This window comes from Doryrhamphus excisus, chromosome 9 (assembly GCF_030265055.1).
Source record: "Doryrhamphus excisus isolate RoL2022-K1 chromosome 9, RoL_Dexc_1.0, whole genome shotgun sequence".
Taxonomy (NCBI): Eukaryota; Metazoa; Chordata; class Actinopteri; order Syngnathiformes; family Syngnathidae; genus Doryrhamphus; species Doryrhamphus excisus.
In genome coordinates, this window is record NC_080474.1 from 173,225 (window position 1) to 194,988 (window position 21,764).

Below are 21,764 nucleotides of genomic sequence, written 5' to 3' on the forward strand. Positions count from 1 at the left end.
TTAGCTTCATTAGCCACTCCAAATTGTCCATTGGCTGGACAGCTGGGATAGGCTCCAGCATACCCCCACCCTAGTGAGGATGAGTGTGATAGGAAATGGATGGATTTTAATAATGCCATCGCGGCATTCACTCATGGCGGTCGGGTCTGGAACCCATCAAGCGCCATCAAGGAGGGTCAGGATGAATGCTGACTCTGCACAGGTCTCTGTTGTAGCTCATGTTTGCCGGGCCGATGCTGGCACACCAGCGTCATCCAAGCGTGCCGTTACACAGGCGCTGGCAACAGGAGATGGCCTTGCTCAGGTGAAGAATGAAGAACTCATGATGAATGTACGAGCCAGGAAGTGAGAATGGAGGCCAGGCTGCTGAAAGAGAAGACACTCATCCTTTCTCACATCCATCCTCACCCCTTCCCTCCTTCCCTCCTTCCCTCCTTCACAGCAGCACATCGGTCATGCTTCCTTGCCCACCAGGCCCTTCATCCTTTTAGGTTCAAAGGCATAGTTTGGAGGGAAGTGGGGGCGACAAGGTACCAGCCGTAGGGACTAGCGTTGCAGGGTTTAAGACTCAGGTCCGCGTCGCCTCTGTGACCTAATACCCGTTGAAAATCACACAGATCCACTTCAAGGTGAAAGCCGGCAGATCAGAGCGCTCGTTAGCCTGAGCGGCTAATCACATCTGTCAGCCAGCATTTCATTAGACGTCCGTCTTTAAAGGGGACAGGGTCACTGGGACCTCCATAGCAGAGGCCATCTTAGCGCCAGGTTGTTTTGGATGCTAGTGCCAAATGTTACTGCAGTCTCACAGTATATTATATACGTATATATATAATATTCTTTATTATAATATTCTTGACCTGACTAGCCCCTTTGCACCTAAAAGCACCCATGTCTTGTTCTGTGGGAAATTGAGCAGGTTTTACTGCTTGTGCCTTTCACACAGAATCCTGCAATGAGCTTTCTTTCACCAGCTTTCTATTCAGGTCAGGTTTGTTTTGAAAAAAGGCATATTTAATCCATCCATGCATCTTCTAGGACGCTTATCATATATGGGTGCATGCCACTGAATGATTTGGTCCAGTTGTGTGAGTGTGCGTGGTGTGTTGCAGGAAGACATGAAATGGTTGAAAAAGATTGGTTGCTGGTTGTATTCTGTTCAGGCTGTATTGGTGTGTCTCCTTGCATGCAGGTTTGATGAACTTATGAACTTCTTGTTATTCCCAAAGAACCGCTCTCTTCACACGTCTATCATCTCGCTCAAATGCCGGCTTTTCATAGACCTGAGGGCCACCAGCAGGCTTTGCTACACGTCTTCAAATGCTGTCTGTGCCATGGCGCTGTTCAAATGGGAGTGATGTGCACCTTCAACCAATCTGACCTGAAGCATGAAGAACATTTCACCGTTTGGTTCTACGCTGTGCCAATTCCAACAACGTCACCCGAGCAGCTGCTCCTGCATCGGGTGTGAAAGGAATGTTGTTTTTCCACGCTCGCCAGAAGACCCGATCTTGGAATCAGTCTCCGTCAAGGAGGAAGAACGTCCCTCCTGGTGGACATGACCCGCACCTAGCACCACCGTGCTTCACGCTCAACCTTCCCTGTCTTCCCACGCCTCCAAGGCTAAACACGCCTTCCTTTTCTTCACTCATTTTTACAAGTTCATCCACGTTTAGGTCCATCTGTTTGTTTCATGTGTTATTTTTGGACGGACCGTGTCCAGGGTGCGGAGTCATCTGGAGTTCTCGCACTCGTTCATCCACTCCCCCTCGGCTGTCTCCCCCTCAACTGTTGCTCGCACGAGGCCTCCCGATGGCCACACCCCCAAACACTAATGGTCTGTCCCTGGCCGTCTGATTGGCCTGCATCTGTACGTGACACCCAGCATGGAAAACAACCTGTTCCCGAGGAGGAACGTCTAACATCATGGGAGCCGGACTTGATTAGCAGAGCTTGGAGAAAACCATGACATCATTATCTGGAATCGGAGTCGTGTCTGTCTTAAGCGGCGTATCCGTAACGTTGTGTGACGGGGCCGTTGGCTGGAGGCCTGCAGATATCATCTTGCACACCAGATGTGGCCGTCCAACCTCATGAGTGTGCAGCAGACAAATGAGCGTTGCAACAACGTTGGATTTGCCCAGCAAGGCGGAGGGGAGCGGAAGAATCGCAACGCAAACAGACGTGTGGAATCCAATTCCTTGTGTGCCTTTGCTTTAACTGTGCGGAACGCCGTGTCACATGGGAGCGCCGGCACGTAGCGTAACGTCAGATTTGTGCCGCTAGATGTAGGTCAGCGAGCCCTTCCAGTCAACACATTCAGAGCGTAGTGTAAACACTGGCCCGGTCCTCGCGCCGCCGCATTCCGCCGCATTCCGCCGCATTCCGCCATGCCGCCATCCACACGCCGCCCCATTTCGACCCCCAAATGACAATGAAAGCTAAAGCATTTAAAGCAAAGTCATCCAGCCGCCATCCCTGGCATGGCTGACACCACACAGACCAAAGTCCAGGTGAATTCCTCATCCAGCCACCATTGTTTGAAGGCTCTTTGTGGTGTTACCTTCTTGTAGCACACAATGGAACACACAAAGGGAGTTGACTTTGGCTGGAAGCCCTGCTTGATAAGAAGCCCTGATGTTGATAGTCCTGACTGACGTGACTAGCATAGCTGACCAGTGTGCTCCTAGGAGGGAGAATGTGATGAGTCATGGTCCGGTCTTGCTCCTCCAGCGACAGGATGCTGGCCTTCGGACGGGACAGGAATGTTGCTATTGGACCACGGCCGTTGGTCCTTCAGCTTCTGGTGGTGATGATTAGACGGGTGACCAGCAGACCAGAACCCCATTTCTTCTGCTCCTGAAGGTCCCCTATTATGCTCAAGGGACTTTTGGGAGGTGTGGAACGTGATACAGCCTCTGACCCGCCCCGACGCCATTGGCCCGCCAGGTGTACGCCCACCCCGGGACGGAGGACAATCTGATTACAAAGCAGGCCTTGGTTTACCTTTATTCTCCACAAATGTAGGCCATTTTTCTTCTTCTTCTTTTCCGATATTGAAAATGGTCTCCATTTTCCATCCTGGTTCTTGTCCTATCAGCTTCCATGGAAAACGTAAAAGTGTCTTTTATTTTAGTCTTGTCTGTCATCCCAAGAACCAACCAAGACCCCAATACCAGACCGTATCCTTCCCCTATTTTCATCACCCTCCTGTTCTTCTTCTCCCCCACGGTCAACCACAAACCTGCCGCCGTTGTTTGGCTCCGACTCCAACATGGCAGCATTGACGCCCAGCAGGTCTCTGTTCCGCCACCCTCACGTGTTCCCCCGTGGGCCGCTCGCTGGCATCGTCGTCCCGTTCAAAGCCCAGCGTGCGACGGGGCACAGGCGAGGGTGGCGGGGGCTTTTATTTGTAGGGCTTATGTCCTGCTGGGCTCATTGAAGGTGCTGCAGATAAGAGAGCGGAGCAAATGGCCTGGAAACAATAAAAGGCTTTGCTTACAGGGACACCACGAAAAGGTGAAGAGGGGTCCTGATGATCCCCCATCGTCCCCCATCATCCCCCATCATCCCCCATCATCCATTGCAGTGTTGGAAAAAAGTCAATAACAACTTGGAACCGAGTAACCCCCACCAAAAGGTCCCACAAGCTTTTCAATAATGCCCCCACTGCTTTCTATGACATGGGGAAGAGGGACTCACTTGTTGACGTGTTCATCTGGAGAACATCCAGTCAGAAGCAGCATTAGAAAACTTCTACCATGTGGGAGTTCATATTTCCTCTTATTGACTGCTATTACTATGTTGGCTAATGGGGGTTAACCATGACTATAGGGGTGTTATTTCATGTCTGGAGGGCTCCAATAATGTTCAACTCTATTTAGAACAGTCGTAAACTGGCTGGAGCCTACCCCAGCTGACTGCTCACCGCCATAAATAAGGGATTATTTGGAGTACGGTTTGCATTTGGAGCTGGTGTGCCGTACGCTAGCGCCTCCACACGGGCATAATCCAGGCCCCACGGGGGTCACGCCGACAACCCGGTCCCCACCCGCCCCTCAGTCCTTCTGAATGAGCGTCGTCTGCTTGGGGATGAGCTCATGGGCGAGGGATGCGCCTCAGCTCCCCGCCATCTTTCATCCTGGTGTCTGGAAGACGACGCGGCAAAGCAGCCCCAGGCTCGTCCACTAAACAACTCTGTTTGTACGTGTGTGTGTGTGTACTTGTGTGTGTGTGTGTGTGTGCGGGTGTGTGTGTGTGTGTGTGTCTCCGTGCTTCAGAAATCTGGTGTTGATTTTTGCTTTCTGACCACCCTGTTTTTCCACATACTTTACTGATGGAGTGTTGCTAGTGGTGGTGGGGGGGGGGGGCTGTACTGCAAATAGAATACAACATACACACTGGCTGTAAAAGAAAAAAGAAAAGGACATGGAAGTCAACTGGATTGAAGGATACAGTACATTGCTCAATGGCACCAAGGGGCGAATTGCCCCCCTTAGATACGCCCTGGAAACGCTCCACACTGGGGCCAACATACTTCCCATAGTTCATGTTAAATGCTTCAGATCATCAAACATTGAGACATTAGTCAATGTGTACACAAAAGGCCCTTTTGAAATGAAAGCTTTTATTTTGAAGGAAGGAAAGAATCCAAACCTTTTGGCCCTGGGTGAAAAAGTGACCGCCCCCTCTGTGGCCCCTCCCCAGACAAGTTCATGTGACATCTATCAGTGTGGAAAAGGTTATAAAGGCATTTGTAAAGCTTTGGGACTCCAGCCAACCACAGTGAGAGTCATTATCCACAAAAAGAGCGGTGAAGCTTCCTTCCTCAGAGTGGCCGGCCACTCCCGACCAAAGTGACCCCAAGAGCAGAGTGACGACTCATCCAGAGGTCTCACTCGCCTCAGTGAAGGTCAGTGTTCACGACTCCCTCAATGAACCACAGCTCCCCTGTTCCAGCAGCACTCGTGCAACTACCAGAGCCGTGCTTGACTGTTCCAGCAGCACTCGTGCAACTACCAGAGCCGTGCTTGACTGTTCCAGCAGCACTCGTGCAACTACCAGAGCCGTGCTTGACTGTTCCAGCAGCACTTGTGCAACTACCAGAGCCGTGCTTGACTGTGGACACGTGCCAATAATCTTCCCCCTGCCGTGTTGCCAGATATTTAGACAATGCTGTCTGTGTGTTGACAGTAAATCTGCACGGCTATACAAGCTGTACAGTGCCTACTCTAAAGTTGACTTTCTGTAGTATTGCAGCTTTGATACAACTGTGTATGAGGTCGCATTAGTACTGTGAACTGAAAGCCATGGCCAGCAATGAGTGTATAATACTAGCAATGAGTGTCTGGGCAAAACTAACAAAGTCAAAGCTGATTTAAGGGGAATCCATCTCCCCTCACACGAAGCCGTGTTAGCGCTGCTTACATAAGAGTCACGGGAAGGCGTGGGAGCATCTTGGCTGGTTGGAGATGTTTGGGATGACCATCCAGGTTGTTGTATTAATGCTGGCCGGATAAGCGGACGCGTACAGTAAATATCACGGCCCAATAGCCGCCAGCCGCTGGTGTTGGACTCATCCACTTAAGCCACGCTGCGGAGCGCTTCATTTCATGTCGATTAAGCGCTCCTTCGCCCAACTCCCGACGCACGGACGGGGCCGTAGCGTTCCAGCCACACACAAAGGCATCAACGGATGCTGCAGCCTGCATGGAATCATCCGTGTGCGGCCAGATCAATATCGCAGGAATGTGACTTCAAGCCTTGTGGAGTTCTTCCTAAAGCCCTTTTGGCCACCAGCCGCTCTTGGATCAAGGTCATCGGAGGTCACCTTGAGAAACTAGCCAAGCAGCCATTGCTTGTTGTGGTGAAATTCCGGGACCACACCGCCAGTAGCTCTCCTGCTAGTGCCCCTCCCATTTCGGATCAACATTTCCAATAAAATATTGTTTAGATTCATCTCCAGAACCCTCCATTGTGTCTTCAGTAAGGCCCCCCCCCACATACAGCATTGTACTGTATATATTGTATTTGTATGTGAAGTGATGTGTATATATATATATGTGTATATATACTGTACATGTGCACTGTACATGTATATACTGTATATGCGTCTCACTATATGGCAGTGTGTGCGTTCATGTCAAGAAATAAGACAAATCCACTATGGTAATTACTGTCAGGATGTGTGCCAAAAAGCTAAAAAAGCTAAATGTTAGGATGAACAGGCTGTATGAGCCAAGACGAGACTGGCCTAGCTGCTCCATTGCAAAGAGGCTGTTTACCTTCTAGAACCAAACCTTACCAAACCTTCTAGAAGGTTTGAGATTGACAACACGTGTCCCAATACTTTTGTCCTCAGTAGTAGCCTGGAAGTGACGCTGACTTCATTTGTTCTGGTGTTCTGGTGTGGTCTTCTGGTGAGGCCATCGTGTCACATGATCTGTCTCGGTGGCGGCCCGCTCAGCCAATCCCGGCTCTGCGTGAGGAGCGACCACAAGATGGTTTTCCTGGAGACGTCCGCCTCTGCGGTCGTGCTGATGAGTGGCCCCGAGATTTTGGAGCTATTTTTATGTACTCCATAGACTCGGCACACGCACCCGTGGAGGAACGGGAGCAGGGATACGGCAAATCAGGTGGACGAGCATGGACGTCGGCCATAACTCATGATGGAGCTCATTACGCAACATGTGTTTGCTCACCTCTTAACGTGATTGGTCTTTTCTAATCCTACTTAGACATCCTTCTTTCACTGGCATGGAAAAGCACAAAGACCTACACTGGAGAGGATGGGGGACCTGGGGCCCTGGAGAGGGAGGGTGGGGACCTCCTAGTCTCCTTGTCCATGTTGTTGTCATTATGCAGTTCTATGGTTATCATCACACCATGTCACCTTCTGCGGTGGCATCGCAAACATGAAACATGAAAAAGCAAAAAAGTGGGGCTGTCACATGATTCAAATACATAAATATATATGTGTATATGTTGGAAAATATGCTAGGCTATTTTTTGTCTTTCTGTTTATGTAGACCACACACACACACACACACACACACACACACACACACACACACACACACACACACACACACACACACACACACACACACCCCCCCCCACACACACACACACACACACACACACACACACCCTGCTATGACGAGGCTTTGGCACGGCAGTCTTCCTGAAAGCCTCCTTTGCTGCAGCAACAAGGCCCGGAATCAAACACTCTGCATTGGAGGATGTTGTTATTATTTTAAAATGTTTATTTTGTCGCCGAGGCTGAGAGTCACGTCGCAACGGGACCGCCGGCAGAGGTCTGCTGGTTCCATGCTGGTTCCATGTTGTTGTTGTTGTTGTCCTTCTCAGGCAGGCGTGTTTGAACCGTGGCTCAAAGCGTCGTGTCATCCCGCCCCTTTTATTACTCGTGGCTCACTGCCCTTCTTTCCAGCCCCCAAACACAAACCATCTGGGGGGGGGGGGGTCCATATGTTTGTCAGAGTCTGTGACTCAAGCATGCTAGCCTCACATCGGCTCGTCATCCGCAGCAGACCAGACCACGTGTTTTGTCTGGGATTTGGTTCTTTAAAGCTAAAAACACTTTGGCAGCCAATGGAGAAGAAGCACGAGCAGACCGATGGCCAACGTTGCCATCCGTTGGAGCCACCGCGCATCCACCGTCTGTCCTTCCTGCGGCTGGCACGGTTTGCCCCAATCATGGCCGTACCGCTGCTCGTAAAACGTGGCTCCCCTCACACGTCCTGCAGAACTTGGGGCCGAGTACAAAGTCCCGGTTCAGATTTACCCCGAGAACGACCTTGGCGACGACATGTGGTATTTCCCAGGAGAGAAACGACGACGGCAGCCGGAATGTCGGTCTACTCGTGGTCTTTGTCGGTCCGCATGGCAGCTTTCAGTTGGTGTGGCGTGCAGACTGGGAATTGATGTTTCCTTTTCCTAACTCTTATGGACAACAATATGGAATTCCTTTGGCGGCTTTCAGGACGTCTGATGATTGCAAAGCATCCTTGGAAAGCCACATGGGGCTGGAAATGGGGGGGGGGGGGGGTTCTTTATTCAGTTTGTCTTGGCTCTCCTTGGTGTGCGGGTGTACCTAATGTTGTGTCCACGGAGCGCTCCCGCTGAGGGAGAGAAGAAGGCGTGTTCCAGTAAAAGTTGAAGCAGAGGACAGCAGAAGGAGTCATGGACGTGGATCTCCTGTCAGCTCCATGACGGACCACACTGGCAGGATTGCAGGATGGAGTGTTTAGCACCATATTTGGAGGGGTGTGTGTGTGTGTGTGTGTGTGTGTGTGTGTGTGTGTGTGTGTGTGTGCGTGTGTGCGTGTGTGTGTGTGTGTTACTCCCCCGTGCTCAATAAAACACATGAAGTATTCCAGCCTGCGCTGTGCCGTCTTGGTCACTGGGATGAAGAGTTATGCGGGAGCGCTGCCGCTGAGTTTTCCGCAGGAACGCCGTGTGACGTCAGGCAGGGGTGGCACGAGCACTGAGGGGGGGCTACGAAGCCACACAGAGATCCACAACTCCACACAGAGATGGTCGTTGTTTATTATTTTCCTAATCTTCTGGTATTACGATGAAACCTTGGTTAGCATCCTTCATCCACTCCAAAAGGTACTCTAACCAAATGCATTTTCCCATATCATTCCCAAATCATGTCAATCTAATTCATTGATGCCAGGAAGCCAAAAATGGAATAGAAAATGTGTTTTTTTTTTCAGACTTGGCTAATGACGTGGTCCAGGCATTATTTTAAGACGTGTGGTGAAGCCCAGAGGGCCAGAGACCCCCCATGACCGTCTTTGTGATATCACAAGGGACATGAAAGGTCACCGGGGTCACCCGGGGCCCACCATGAGACCACCCCAATGACCCGCCAGCATTCCCAGGCCAACAGACCAGATATTTGGGCTTGGAAACCAGGATCTCCAGCTTCTTCTTTCAGACGCTCCGTGTGGTCCATGGGGGCAGCGGGGGGGCGACCTTATGTAAGCCAGAACGAGCGGCTGGCAAAACCTCTGATCCGAGAGTCCGGATTGGACTAATTGGATCATGGCGCAGTCAAGCCTTGAAAAGGCCAAACAAGACAGCCCGACCGAGACCGAGTCCCAGACCGAGTCCCAGACCAGCGTGCTACGTGAGACAGGAGATTAGCCAATTAGCCCACGAGTGAAAACATCTTCCTCGTAGTTTTCATTCTCAACCCTACTCTTGCCGTTGCTAATCGTTTTTATTGCTTTTGGTTGGTTTGCGTCATGTGGCTCACGTGGATCACGTGGATCACATGGATCACGTGGCTCACGTGGATCACGTGGATCACGTGGATCACGTGGATCACGTGGATCACGTGGATCACGTGGATCACGTGGATCACGTGGATCACGTGGATCACATGGATCACGTGGATCGGGGGCACCGGGGATCCGGCAAGCTGAAACGCAACTCTGAACCCACGACGTCACTTCCTGTCTGACACTCGTTCCGCCCCCCTATGACGACTATGGGGGTGTTATAATCTGTGGAGAGGGCTCTAGTAGTCTTAATGATTTTGTTTTCATGGCTGATTATGAAGCTAATGTCCAGCTCATATCTGACAGGAAGAACATACGGCGTGTTGTCCGACCAATCACTGCTGGTACATGCTGGGGGCCCGCCCCTTTATCGCTAGTAGTTAGAGCTAATTTGGGGGCCTTTGGAGCCCATGTGCGTATCTAACGGGTGCCAGATAGTTTCATTGTAGTTCCTTGGGTAAACGTGACCCCCCGATGTCGTAACGCTTTTAGCCTCGTGGCTAAGGAGTAGTTCATTCTTATCATCTGACCTTCTAGCGGGGGCAGAGGATTCCTTTCCAACCAGCATCATCTCAGTAGAAAGCTAGCTGGCTGGTGCTCGGCCAATGAGGAATTAGCGTCTGGAGCCAAGGTTGCTAATGAGTGGCGTTTTCCTGCAGGGCTCCGTATGAGCTTTCACAACAGCTCAAAGCCAAAAGACCTACTGGGGGGGGGCGTACTCTATGGCGGATCAGATGGTCAAATGGGCATTTGACAACAACAGCAAAGGTGCTTACTACTGGGGGGGGGGGGGTACTCTATGGCGGATCAGATGGTCAAATGGGCATTTGACAACAACAGCAAAGGTGCTTACTAGGGGGGGGGGGGTACTCTATGGCTTGATCAGAGTCAAATGGAGATGATGGACGGGGCATTTGACAACAACAGCAAAGGTGCTTACAAGGTTGAAATGCACTGCTGGGCGGCGGGACAAGGGGGGGGGCCCTAAGGATTGAAAGGCTGTTTAGCAGGGAGGCCCTGATCTGCTACAATGTTAGCATCAAGGAAACGCTGCTTTGTCACGCAGCTGCCGGGCAAGCAAAGTCCCAAAGTCAGGTGACGACCATCTTGCCGTGATACTTTGGGTCGAAGCCGTTCCCATCGGGTAGGATCTACATCAGGGGTGTCCAGAGTGCGGCCCGGGGGCCAATTGTGGACTTTTTTAATCGCTACATTCAACAACAGCTGCAAAAATAAACAATAACATCAGATGAAAGATAGAAATGTTGCCTTTTTGGGGAGAATAATTGGAAAATACTTTTGGAATAAAGCCAAAATATGATGGGAATAAAACCAAAATATGATGGGAATAAAACCAAAATATGATGGGAATAAAGCCAAAATATGATGGGAATAAAGCCAAAATATGATGGGAATAAAGCCAAAATATGATGGGAATAAAGCCAAAATATGATGGGAATAAAGCCAAAATATGATGGGAATAAAGCCAAAATATGATGGGAATAAAGCCAAAATATGATGGGAATAAAGCCAAAATATACGAGGGCCAGCGTGCCTCCCTTCCTCCCTTCCTCCCTTCCTCCCTTCCTCCCGCCATAGAGAGACGTCACGTCAGTTTGTCGGGGCGTTTGAGGCCGGCGTGTTGAAGGCATGAGCGAAGGATCAAAGCGTGCGAGGAAGGAGCATGACACCCAGAGCCGTAATCCTCTCGGCTCTCGGCCCCCGGCCCCCGGCCCCATTCCCAGACTGTTGCGGTCTGCCTCTTGTTTACGTGGCCTCTGGTCCTTTCAAGTGGGGACCCTTGGCGCGTCAAGACTGGCGTGTTTGTCTCGTCTCCTCCTCCGACTGCAGCAGCTCAACACGGTTAGTTTGGGAGAACCTGGTGGAACATCACGTGGCCCTCGTGTTAAGCAGATGCATGGCGGATGAAGCAATAAAGGCGGGAAGGGGGGCAGTTAAGAGGTCCCGCCTCTTGCTAAGCAGGAAGTGTTGTTGTCATTGCAGGACATTCCAGGGCCCCGGCCTGTTTACAATTATTATTATTATTATTATTATTATTATTATTATTATTATTATTATTATTATTATTATTATTATTATTATTATTATTATTATTATTATTATTATTATTATTATTAAGAGCCGCTAATCTTCTAAGCGTCGCCGAGGGCCCGAATCCAAACACAAGCAGTTGGATGAGCGTTTGTTACCATTCCGTCCAACATCTGGTTCCTTCTGGGGGGATCTCCTCACTGTCCTACCCTCACCCAGCATCTCCATGGTTGGCTAGGACACACAAGCAGCAAACACGACTCACACGGCAAAGCACTTCCAGGCTGCTCATAGATAGATGGATGGATGGATGGATGGATGGATGGATGGATGGATGGATCAGCAATGATGGGTTGGTTTTATCCTATCTATTCTATTCTATTCTATTCTATTCTATTCTATTCTATTCTATTGATGTTAGGGTTCTATCCTATGTATTCTATTGATGTTAGGGTTCTATCCTATGTATTCTATTGATGTTAGGGTTCTATCCTATGTATTCTATTGATGTTAGGGTTCTATCCTATGTATTCTATTGATGTTAGGGTTCTATCCTATGTATTCTATTGATGTTAGGGTTCTATCCTATGTATTCTATTGATGTTAGGGTTCTATCCTATGTATTCTATTGATGTTAGGGTTCTATCCTATGTATTCTATTGATGTTAGGGTTCTATCCTATGTATTCTATTGATGTTAGGGTTCTATCCTATGTATTCTATTGATGTTAGGGTTCTATCCTATGTATTCTATTGATGTTAGGGTTCTATCCTATGTATTCTATTGATGTTAGGGTTCTATCCTATGTATTCTATTGATGTTAGGGTTCTATCCTATGTATTCTATTGATGTTAGGGTTCTATCCTATGTATTCTATTGATGTTAGGGTTCTATCCTATGTATTCTATTCAGGCAGGTTGGTTATATAAAGAATAAAGCATATTGATCAGTTTTTTCAGCCCCTTTTTTTCCTTTGCTGACATTTTGGAGGACGCTGTGTGCCCTCTCCTTAAACCCCCCCCACTACCATACCCCTACGGGCCCTCCAGCCCCCCCCCCCCCCCCCCCCCCCTTCACCCAATTCCACCTGACCAGCCAATGGGACTGAGCAGGCGGGCTGATCTGGGTGTGGACTGAGCGAGAGGAGGCGGTGTTGGTGGGTCGGGGTGGGGGGGCAGGACCACAAACCCCCGACTCTCCAGCCAGGCAGGCAGGCAGGCAGGCAGGCAGGCAGGCAGGCAGCAAGGAGGAACATTTGACAAGCTGTCAGACAGATTCCCTGTTGGCATCTGAGAGTCCATCTGGGTAATTCCTCCATGGATGGACACCACTTCCTCTCCACCTGAGGCCCCACCTGAGAAGATCCCAAACAAAGTCATATTTGGAGGACTGCTGTCCGGCCTGCAAAGGTTCCCCGACATGGAGGTGCTGGGAAGACCGGGGGACGAGCAAGTGGACACGGCCAGGGGCCGGGCGGGAAGCTGTGTGGAGTTTCACAATGTCAGGGTAAGGACCTTCAGCTTGTAGGAGGGAAGTGGGGAGTGGGGAGTGGGAAGTGGGGAGTGGGGAGTGGGAAGTGGGAAGTGGGGAGGGAATGTCCCGGCTCACAGGACCACGGAAGGTGTCTCCATGACCCGTGTCCTTCCACAGTGGAAGCATCACGTGCACGTTGCCAAGTCCTGAATGTAGGAGCACGCTAGCATGCCCTTAAGCCACATACGCTGGCGTGGAACCTTCATCACTTTGCTCAGGAAGGACGTCTTCCCTGAATAGTGAATCAGGTCAACCCATTGAATCCTGCTCTATGAATATGAACCACAATGACATTTTCTAGAGAATAATTATGGTTATGACAGATGCCATTTCATCAATAATAATAATTATCATGGAGGTAATCATTCTGCTATTGCTGAGCTGTGGGCCTAATTAGGCCTCACTTCCATCAATTAACACGCTAACTAACTACGCTAGGGTACGCTATGGTACACTGTGGTACGCTACGGTACGCTATGGTACACTGTGGTACACTGTGGTACGCTACAGTACGCTATGGTACACTGTGGTACGCTACGGTACGCTATGGTATGCTACGGTACGCTATGGTACGCTAGGGTACGCTATGGTACGCTATGGTACACTGTGGTACGCTACGGTATGCTATGTACGTCTTCGGTATTGAATGGCTCGATGAGGCTGACCTTTGGCGGGGCGGCCATCATGTTGGGTCATGGGCCACTCACTCACTTCCCAGAGAGCGGCAGGAGGTCTGATGCTGCTGCTCCCCTGACCTTTTGGGGTCGTAGCCTTTTGGAACCCAGACCTCCAGAAGTCACCCAAAGTAGGGACGACGTCGGACGTATTCCCACCGAGACGTTGAAGTAGTTTCCGTTCCTCGTCTTGGCATTTCATCATTGTCGGGGTCTGACGCCGCCCTTGAGGACGGACCCCTTCGCCTGTAGTCCACTGGCCTCGGCTCCCGCGCTTCAATAAGCCGCCGGGGGGGTCACCCGATACACGGCGGTGCCTTTAAGAAAATGCTGTTAAACCGGCGGAGGAGGCCCAGCGGAGGGAAGCCGTGTCCTCCTGAATCCCAGCCCCTGGAGACCCGGCTATGAAAACGCTAAACGGTATTTATACGGTATTTATGGCAGCGAGGCCTGATGAATCCTTGGCGGGCATTACCTCCAGGCGGGTCGCTTCTCATGCTGTCTGAAGGATTTACACTCAGATTTCATATTTAGCAGCTTATGCTGATGTAGTTTTCTTCCAGGCTCTCTGACCTCTTTTACGTTTGCTCAGTAGGCCGACCCCCCCCCCCCCTCACCCCCCCCCCCCTCCCCCGGACGCCACCTTCACCTTTGCTGCTCCTCGCTTGCTTTTGATGTCTTCCGTTTTCTGCCGGGATTGCAGACGTGCACGGCAGAAAGTCAGGTGGTCGCCACCCGACTTGGAGGAATGTGGCTGAATGTTAGCCGCTTAGTTCCACGGCCGCTCTACTGTACTACTACTACTACTACTACTACTACTACTACTACTACTACTACTGTACTTCCACGCCACTCCAGAAAATCCCCAAATACTTGGGTGACGTGTGGGAAGTCTAGTCGGGGAAGAAAGGGGGCGAGATGAAAACGCGGTGGAGATATTTTGGACTCACTAGTACTTTGGATTTCAAATAAGTCAAATGTTCAAACCAGGATTGGATCCCGTGTACAAGTTGATTTGTCCTCATGGAATATCACGGCACTCCGACTAATACGCCACTCGTACCAGGAGGGAGCCATGGGGAGTATGGGGGCATAGGGGGGCATATGGGGGCACATGACCTCATACCTGATGTACATGACCTCATACGTGATATACATGACCTCATACGTGATATACATGACCTCATACGTGATGTACATGACCTCATACGTGATGTACATGACCTCATACGTGATGTACATGACCTCATACGTGATGTACATGACCTGCTAGATGAGGTGATGTACATGACCTCATACGTGATGTACATGACCTCATACGTGATATACATGACCTCATACGTGATGTACATGACCTCATACGTGATGTACATGACCTGCTAGATGAGGTGATGTACATGACCTCATACGTGATGTACATGACCTCATACGTGATGTACATGACCTCATACGTGATGTACATGACCTCATACGTGATGTACATGACCTGCTAGATGAGGTGATATACATGACCTCATATGTGATGTACATGACCTCATACGTGATATACATGACCTCATAGATGATATACATGACCTGCTAGATGAGGTGATATCCATGACCTGCTAGATGATGGTATGTGAAAAAAAGAATGGCGGCTGTGACAACAATGGTAGCCAGACCAAGTATTCCCACTTTGACCAAAGAACCCTGGTATCTGTCCCCGTTTATCTGGCCTAGCAAACAGGTGACTGCTTCTCGGTTGGACCCACATCATCTCCCCTGGGTGGTCATCTGCTTGAGGCCTCCAGTGGTCAGGACCCTTCTAGACTCAGGCATCAGACCCAATCAGGTCTCGGGGGGCTTGAGGAGGAGGTGGTGGCTCGGCAGGTTGTGAAGTCTGAGACATGTCAGGGTGGCGGCAGGAGGCATTAGGCCAGCTGTGGGGGGGGGGGATTAAGTCCAGCTGACCCAGCCTTCTCGGGTCAAAGAGTGGACGCAGGCAGACGTAGGCAGACGTAGGCAGACGTAGGCAGACGTAGGCAGACGTAGGCAGACGTAGGAGTCCGGCGGAAGGATCCCAGGTGGAAGACCGAAGGAAGTATTTTGGATGGAATGGCCTCTGGCACCTTCAACTTCCATAAACGTGGTGGGAGGAGCCGCTTCCTGTTGCTGAGATGACAAAAGCCCCTTGAACGACTCCTCCTTACCACTCCACTGGCCTGAGGACACTCCTTGAACGACTCCTCCTTACCACTCCACTGGCCTGAGGACACTCCTTGAACGACTCCTCCTTACCACTCCACTGGCCTGAGGACACTCCTTGAACGACTCCTCCTTACCACTCCACTGGCCTGAGGACACTCCTTGAACGACTCCTCCTTACCACTCCACTGGCCTGAGGACACTCCTTGAACGACTCCTCCTTACCACTCCACTGGCCTGAGGACACTCCTTGAACGACTCCTCCTTACCACTCCACTGGCCTGAGGACACTCCTTGAACGACTCCTCCTTACCACTCCACTGGCCTGAGGACACTCCTTGAACGACTCCTCCTTACCACTCCACTGGCCTGAGGACACTCCTTGAACGACTCCTCCTTACCACTCCACTGGCCTGAGGACACTCCTTGAACGACTCCTCCTTACCACTCCACTGGCCTGAGGACACTCCTTGAACGACTCCTCCTTACCACTCCACTGGCCTGAGGACACTCCTTGAACGACTCCTCCTTACCACTCCACTGGCCTGAGGACACTCCTTGAACGACTCCTCCTTACCACTCCACTGGCCTGAGGACACTCAAACACACAATCCGTCCCAAACACATCTAAATAAGTTTTGGGGTTTTTATCCTTATTAGAGCCCTCTTGACATGAAATAACACCCCTATAGTCACCTTTACACTTGCATTATCTAATGTAGTACATATCATGTACGTAGTACATATGAGACACAGTACACAAGCACACAAGTACAACTACGTATCAAGTACAAGTACATACGTATCATCCCTTTCTCGAGTATTTCAAATCATGTGTGGCCTGAATGAAGCCTTTTCAAGCATAAGTTAAGTACATATTATGAAAGTATATTAATATTAATAGAGGCTGATCATTCTCATCAGTTTGTGGTTCTATTAGTAAGGACCCCCCCCTCCCCCCATGTGACCTTTAACTTTTCTCCCGGTCCGTTTAGGAATGTGAGCTTTTTCAACCCCTTGACCTTTAACCTCTACGTGGGCCAATACGAGACCGCTGGCGGCCGTGTCGATGGCGTGAACGTGACCACACACACACACACACACACACACACACACACACACACACACACACACACACACACACACACACACAACACACACACACACACACATACAACACACTTATCTCGTCTTGATTAGCGTCGTGGCTCCACGTCTGACTCCTTCCCGGGGCTTGAGAACCCTGCTGAGCTTTAAGACGTGACGTGACAGCCCGTCTTCTGGCCTTCATGTGTGCTCGCCCCCCCCCCCCCCCCCCCCACAAGGCTGCCCCATATTCCCGCCCTTTCGCTGAGAAAAATGCACAAGAAATTCCAAGTTGACAACTTGATGAGGTCAGAGAGTCGCACCAACTCGCCACCGCCAGAGGAGTCCCACCTACGAAAGTAGACCCTTGATTAGGTACACCAATCCCGATGAGAAAGCCCACGTGCGCTTGAACTCTCCGAGTTGTTCTTGTGTCGTGTCTGGTTGAACTTTCTGATATTCTCCCCCCGATAAGAAGATGCCATCATTTGACATGGCAGCCCCACCCGGGGCCCACCTGGAGCCAACCCGGGGCCCACCTGGGCGCCGTGCCACAGCAACAGGAGTGCTAACAGCTGGCACGTTATCTAGCTTTGCATGCGCTTTAAAATGTTGCTGTGAAAGTCAAGTGTGTTTCAACAGCATTGGCTCTGTTGCCACCGTGTTGTTCAACACGGGCGCCCCGCGCCACAGTGCGCCCCGCACCACGGTGCGCCCCAATTTGTCAGGGCATGACAACAAGATGCTAACATGTGTGAGTCTATGTTCTGTATTGGGTGGTATGGGTGTAAAGGTGACTATAGGGGTGTTATTTTGTGTCTAGAGGGCTCTAGGGATGGAGGAATGAAGTGAGCGGTTAAGCATGCTAAAGGATGCTAAAGGATGCTAAGCGATGCTAAACGATGCTAAACGATGCTTAATGAGCCGGTACTCCAAAGGATTATTCAAGTTGAAATATGACAGAATGGCCACATCTTTCTTACAACCAGCTTTGTGGTCTGGAAAGAACTGGGCCGTACCCCCAAAGCCCTGGGAAATAAAAGTACTTATACTATGCAGTAGTACTGTAATAGTACTGTAGTAGTGTAAGGACAACAACAACAATAGTAGAGCACATGGCGTCGTGTCAACAGCATCACAACTCTGGAAGCAGACGATGCTAATCTGATTAGTGAGGTCATAGGGTGTGTGTGTGTGTGTGTGTGTGTGCGTGTGTGTGTGTGTGTGTGTGTGTGTGTGTGCGTGTGTGTGTGCGTGTGTGTGCAACAGGACAGCGGCCATGCAGGCTCAGACGTCTGCCACAGTGACTCCTGTCTCCTGGCGATGTTTTCATCCATGAGTGATTAGAAAAACACGTTAGCCACACGGTTAGTGCACACCAGCATACAGTATATGATACAGTATATGGGATATTTACATCATTATATTTACATGAGTTACATTAGCTTTACACATTTACATGATTATATCTTATGAGATCATACCGTTGGTTTCACTGCAATGTATACTGTAATAAAGAAAGAATACTGCATAGAATACTGTACAGAATACATTGATACTCCCCTGGGGAACAGGAGTGTGTATTTGCGTCCACTCGAGTATTGGCTCATGCCGGTGTCCTGGGGACCATGGGGGGTTTTTACTGGCCCTCTATTGGATGTAATTAGTTGAGTTATTAGTTAGTTAATTAGTCACCAACACGAAGCCAAGATGTGTTCAGATAGTTTAGCATATATTGACATACCTTGGATTACTTGTAGCATCCTTAAAATGTATTTGAGTACCCCCCCCCCCCGCCCCCACTCGACCACATCCCTCACTGGGAAAACCGCGAAGACCTCTGCCAAGGCAGAATATTCCGTCATGGCTTGAAGTAAGCAGGGAAAAAGTCTGCACTGCCAAGCCTCAAACATTTACAGGCCAGAAGCCTTTTGTGGATGATGCTAGCTTGTATTTAAGGAAACTAAAGGAAACACTGGGTGGGGGGGGGGGGGGGGGGGGGGCATAATGGCGTCCTATTGGCCGTGGAAGTAGTCCCATCATCTCCTTTCCACAGGAGCAGTCCAGCAGTACCGTATCTTGGCTTTCATTCGCTCCTGGGTTGGCGTTCCACGTTGGTGGGAAATCTGCCTAGCAACAGTTCCACCTAGAACTGTCACTGTGGAACCCATGAGCCAATTTTATTTTGTCATCATATTCCGACTTTTTCAAATGATTTTTGTTTTCAATATTTACACTTCATGATACAATTTTTTATTCATAATATTACATCAGTATTCTTGCAAAATTGAGACTTTTGACTTCCCTCTGAAGATTTCTCCATTTTTGCTGTGTTTTTTTTTTTTTTTACATTTTTTTGTAATACTGAATTGTATTTTTAGAATGTGCCGCCGGCCAATTAAAAACACAGCCACAAATGGCCCCTGCGCCACACTTTGGATACCCCTGGTGTAACCAGAAAACATGTTTTCTGGTTACACCCCCCCCCCCCCCCCCCCCCCCCCCCCCCCCCCCCCCGTGGAGGTGATGCATGTGTGAGGAGAAAGTGTGAGGGTTCCTATTTTTGCCAACGTCTCCAACAGTCCAAAGAGTTCACGCACGGCCTTTTCCAACCGCGAGGCGGACACGCCCTCCGCAGAGACGGGCCGGATCCCTCCAGACGGGCCGCTCTCCGGAATAACATCAGGAAACAGATCCAGCCAGTTGTGCTCTAAAAAAAAGTGTGCGCTGTTCCAACTTTAGCCGGAGAACAAATCCAACTGGGACGAGGATTTAGGAGCACGTTCGGGGGAATGTCGTCGTTGAATACCGGAGCAACACTCCAAGTCAGATGATCCGTCAGGACGCCTCCTCCCACATCTGCTGACTCTCTCCAACTTGGCATTTGATTGTTGCGGCTTTGGAAGCGCCAGCCGTGTCTTCCCGTCTGAGCAAACGTTCCACGCCGACCTCCAATAGAGGTCGTCCGGGTCGTGGGCGGCCACTCGTGCAGCTTGCAGCCTCTCCCGAACATGGAGCCGTCACCGCTAAGCAAGCGTTAGGGATGCAGCATGTTAGCATCAGCAACAGTCGGCAGGCTACTTCATTGCGTCTCTCTCACGTGCATGAGAGCCGCCTGCACTGGGAGAGCTGCGGTTCATTTAGGGAAAACTTGAATTCTAACTCAAGTGAATTGCAAGAAAATGGTCTCTTGCCTACAGGCTGGCGTGGTGGTGGTAGTAGTGCGTATGAGTGCCATCTGCACTGGGGGAGCAGCGGTTCATTGATGGGAAATATGAAATCCAACACAAGTAAGTCGTATGATACGTGTTTTGCCTACAGGCCGGCATGGTGGTGGTAGCGTCGTGATCTGGGGGATGCATGAGTGCTGCCGGCACGAGGAGCGCTTTAGTTCACTGAGGGGAAACAGGTTGTTACCGAAATCTTCTTTCACTCCTCCATGATGACATCACAAGCTCCTCCCCCGTCCTTCCTTCTGCTGGAGGATGCCAGCACCGGCACTCGTGCACCAGCAGCACCACGACTGGGGGCAATGGTGCTACTCACCTGTGGTGCCAGATATTTACACAATAGTGGCTGAGTGTGGACAGTAAATGGCCACTGTTATGCAAGCTGTACACTGACTACTCTCAAGTGTCGCCATGTTTGTTATTTTTTACTGGAGTTGATTTTTCCCACGATTCCAGCTGAGGACAGAAAGAGCAGAGTCCATGCGGTGGAGAGCATGATGCAGAGAAACATGTCACTTGCACACAAAAACGGAAATGTGTGGACATTCCTCCGCGTCCGCCATGTTTTTCTTGGCGCGGAGCTAGCATTCTTGCTAGTAGCGCGAGGCTTGATGCTATGCAGAGAAACCCCGTCTCTATACGGGACGCTGGAACTCTGCCGTCCTTCTATGTAAACACACACACAAGGAGCCTCATTGACGGCTACAGATTCAAATCTCACCTTTGTCGCGTGACGCAAGAATCCGGTAGCATTTCAAAATAATAGCCTAGAGTCACCAACTGAATAATACACTTAGCAGGCTATACAGGAAATTGGTGTCTTAATACTTAATGAGCATCGTAAGATAAGTGATAAACGTTTTGTATATTTTGATTTAAGGTATGATTTGTCCAGTGAACAGTGAAGCAAATGATGAGATGACATCATAAAGTAAGTGTAGTAGAAGTATTTGCCGAATAGCACGGCGGTCTGGTGGCTCAGTAAGAAAAAAGAAGCTATGGATACTCTGTATTCTGTATATTCTGTATCCTGTTGTAGTCCTGGTGTCTCATAAAGCCGCTTCCGGTTGTGTTAAGACTTAATAGTCAAGCGCCCACGTTTGTGCAAACCTCCTGCCAAGTGAAAATAACGTACAGCTAAATCGAGTCAGCCTTGAAAAACGGGACATTGTCACCGATTTGGTTTTTATTTTTCAGTGGGTAGCCGCCGGAAAGTGGTTTAATTTTGGTAGGCATTACCGGAAGCGGCGTGTCGTAGCTCCGTGTAACTTGTCACGGCAGTGTGGCTAGAGGCGGACAATCTCAGCCGCGCTCAGTCTGAACGGAGCCCGCGCGGAGGAAGCGTCAGACGGCGTGGATTGACGTCTCCCCCCGCCGCCCATGGATCCTCCACCGGCTGGCCCCGAGCCCTCCGCTGGATAAGAAAGACGTTGGAACGGAGACTTTGTTGTTGTTTTTCAAACCGGCGTGTGTCATGGGAATACCGTTGGCCCGGTGCGGTCGACCCGGTGGATCCGAGCAGGCTTGATGGACAGCATGTCACCGCAGCAGGGCGCCATGGGCCGGAACGGCTCCGAGTCCGTAGCCGGGACCGACAAGACGCCCCCGGACAGTAAGAAGGTAGCAGTGACCCCGCCGCTAATGTAGAAATGTACGCACACGATGACCAACGAATGCCGCATTCGGGACACTTTGAC

General features: G+C 50.2%; 1 protein-coding gene across 4 annotated transcripts in view; it reads left to right on the forward strand.

The window, feature by feature from the left end:
• The window catches only part of arhgap20 (Rho GTPase activating protein 20), a 44,777-nt gene that overhangs the window by 4,786 nt on the left and 18,227 nt on the right, over positions 1 to 21,764 (forward strand). The window contains exon 1 of one of the 4 annotated variants that reach the window (XM_058083019.1): positions 12,574 to 12,866. The exons of 1 other annotated variant lie outside the window; for it this stretch is intronic. In XM_058083019.1, coding sequence (XP_057939002.1) covers positions 12,681 to 12,866 — 186 coding nt within the window. In that variant the 5' untranslated portion in view covers positions 12,574 to 12,680. Of the gene's footprint in view, positions 1 to 12,573; positions 12,867 to 21,320; positions 21,688 to 21,764 lie in introns of those variants that run through there. 2 more of the 4 variants (XM_058083023.1, XM_058083021.1) reach the window with 2 other exon arrangements.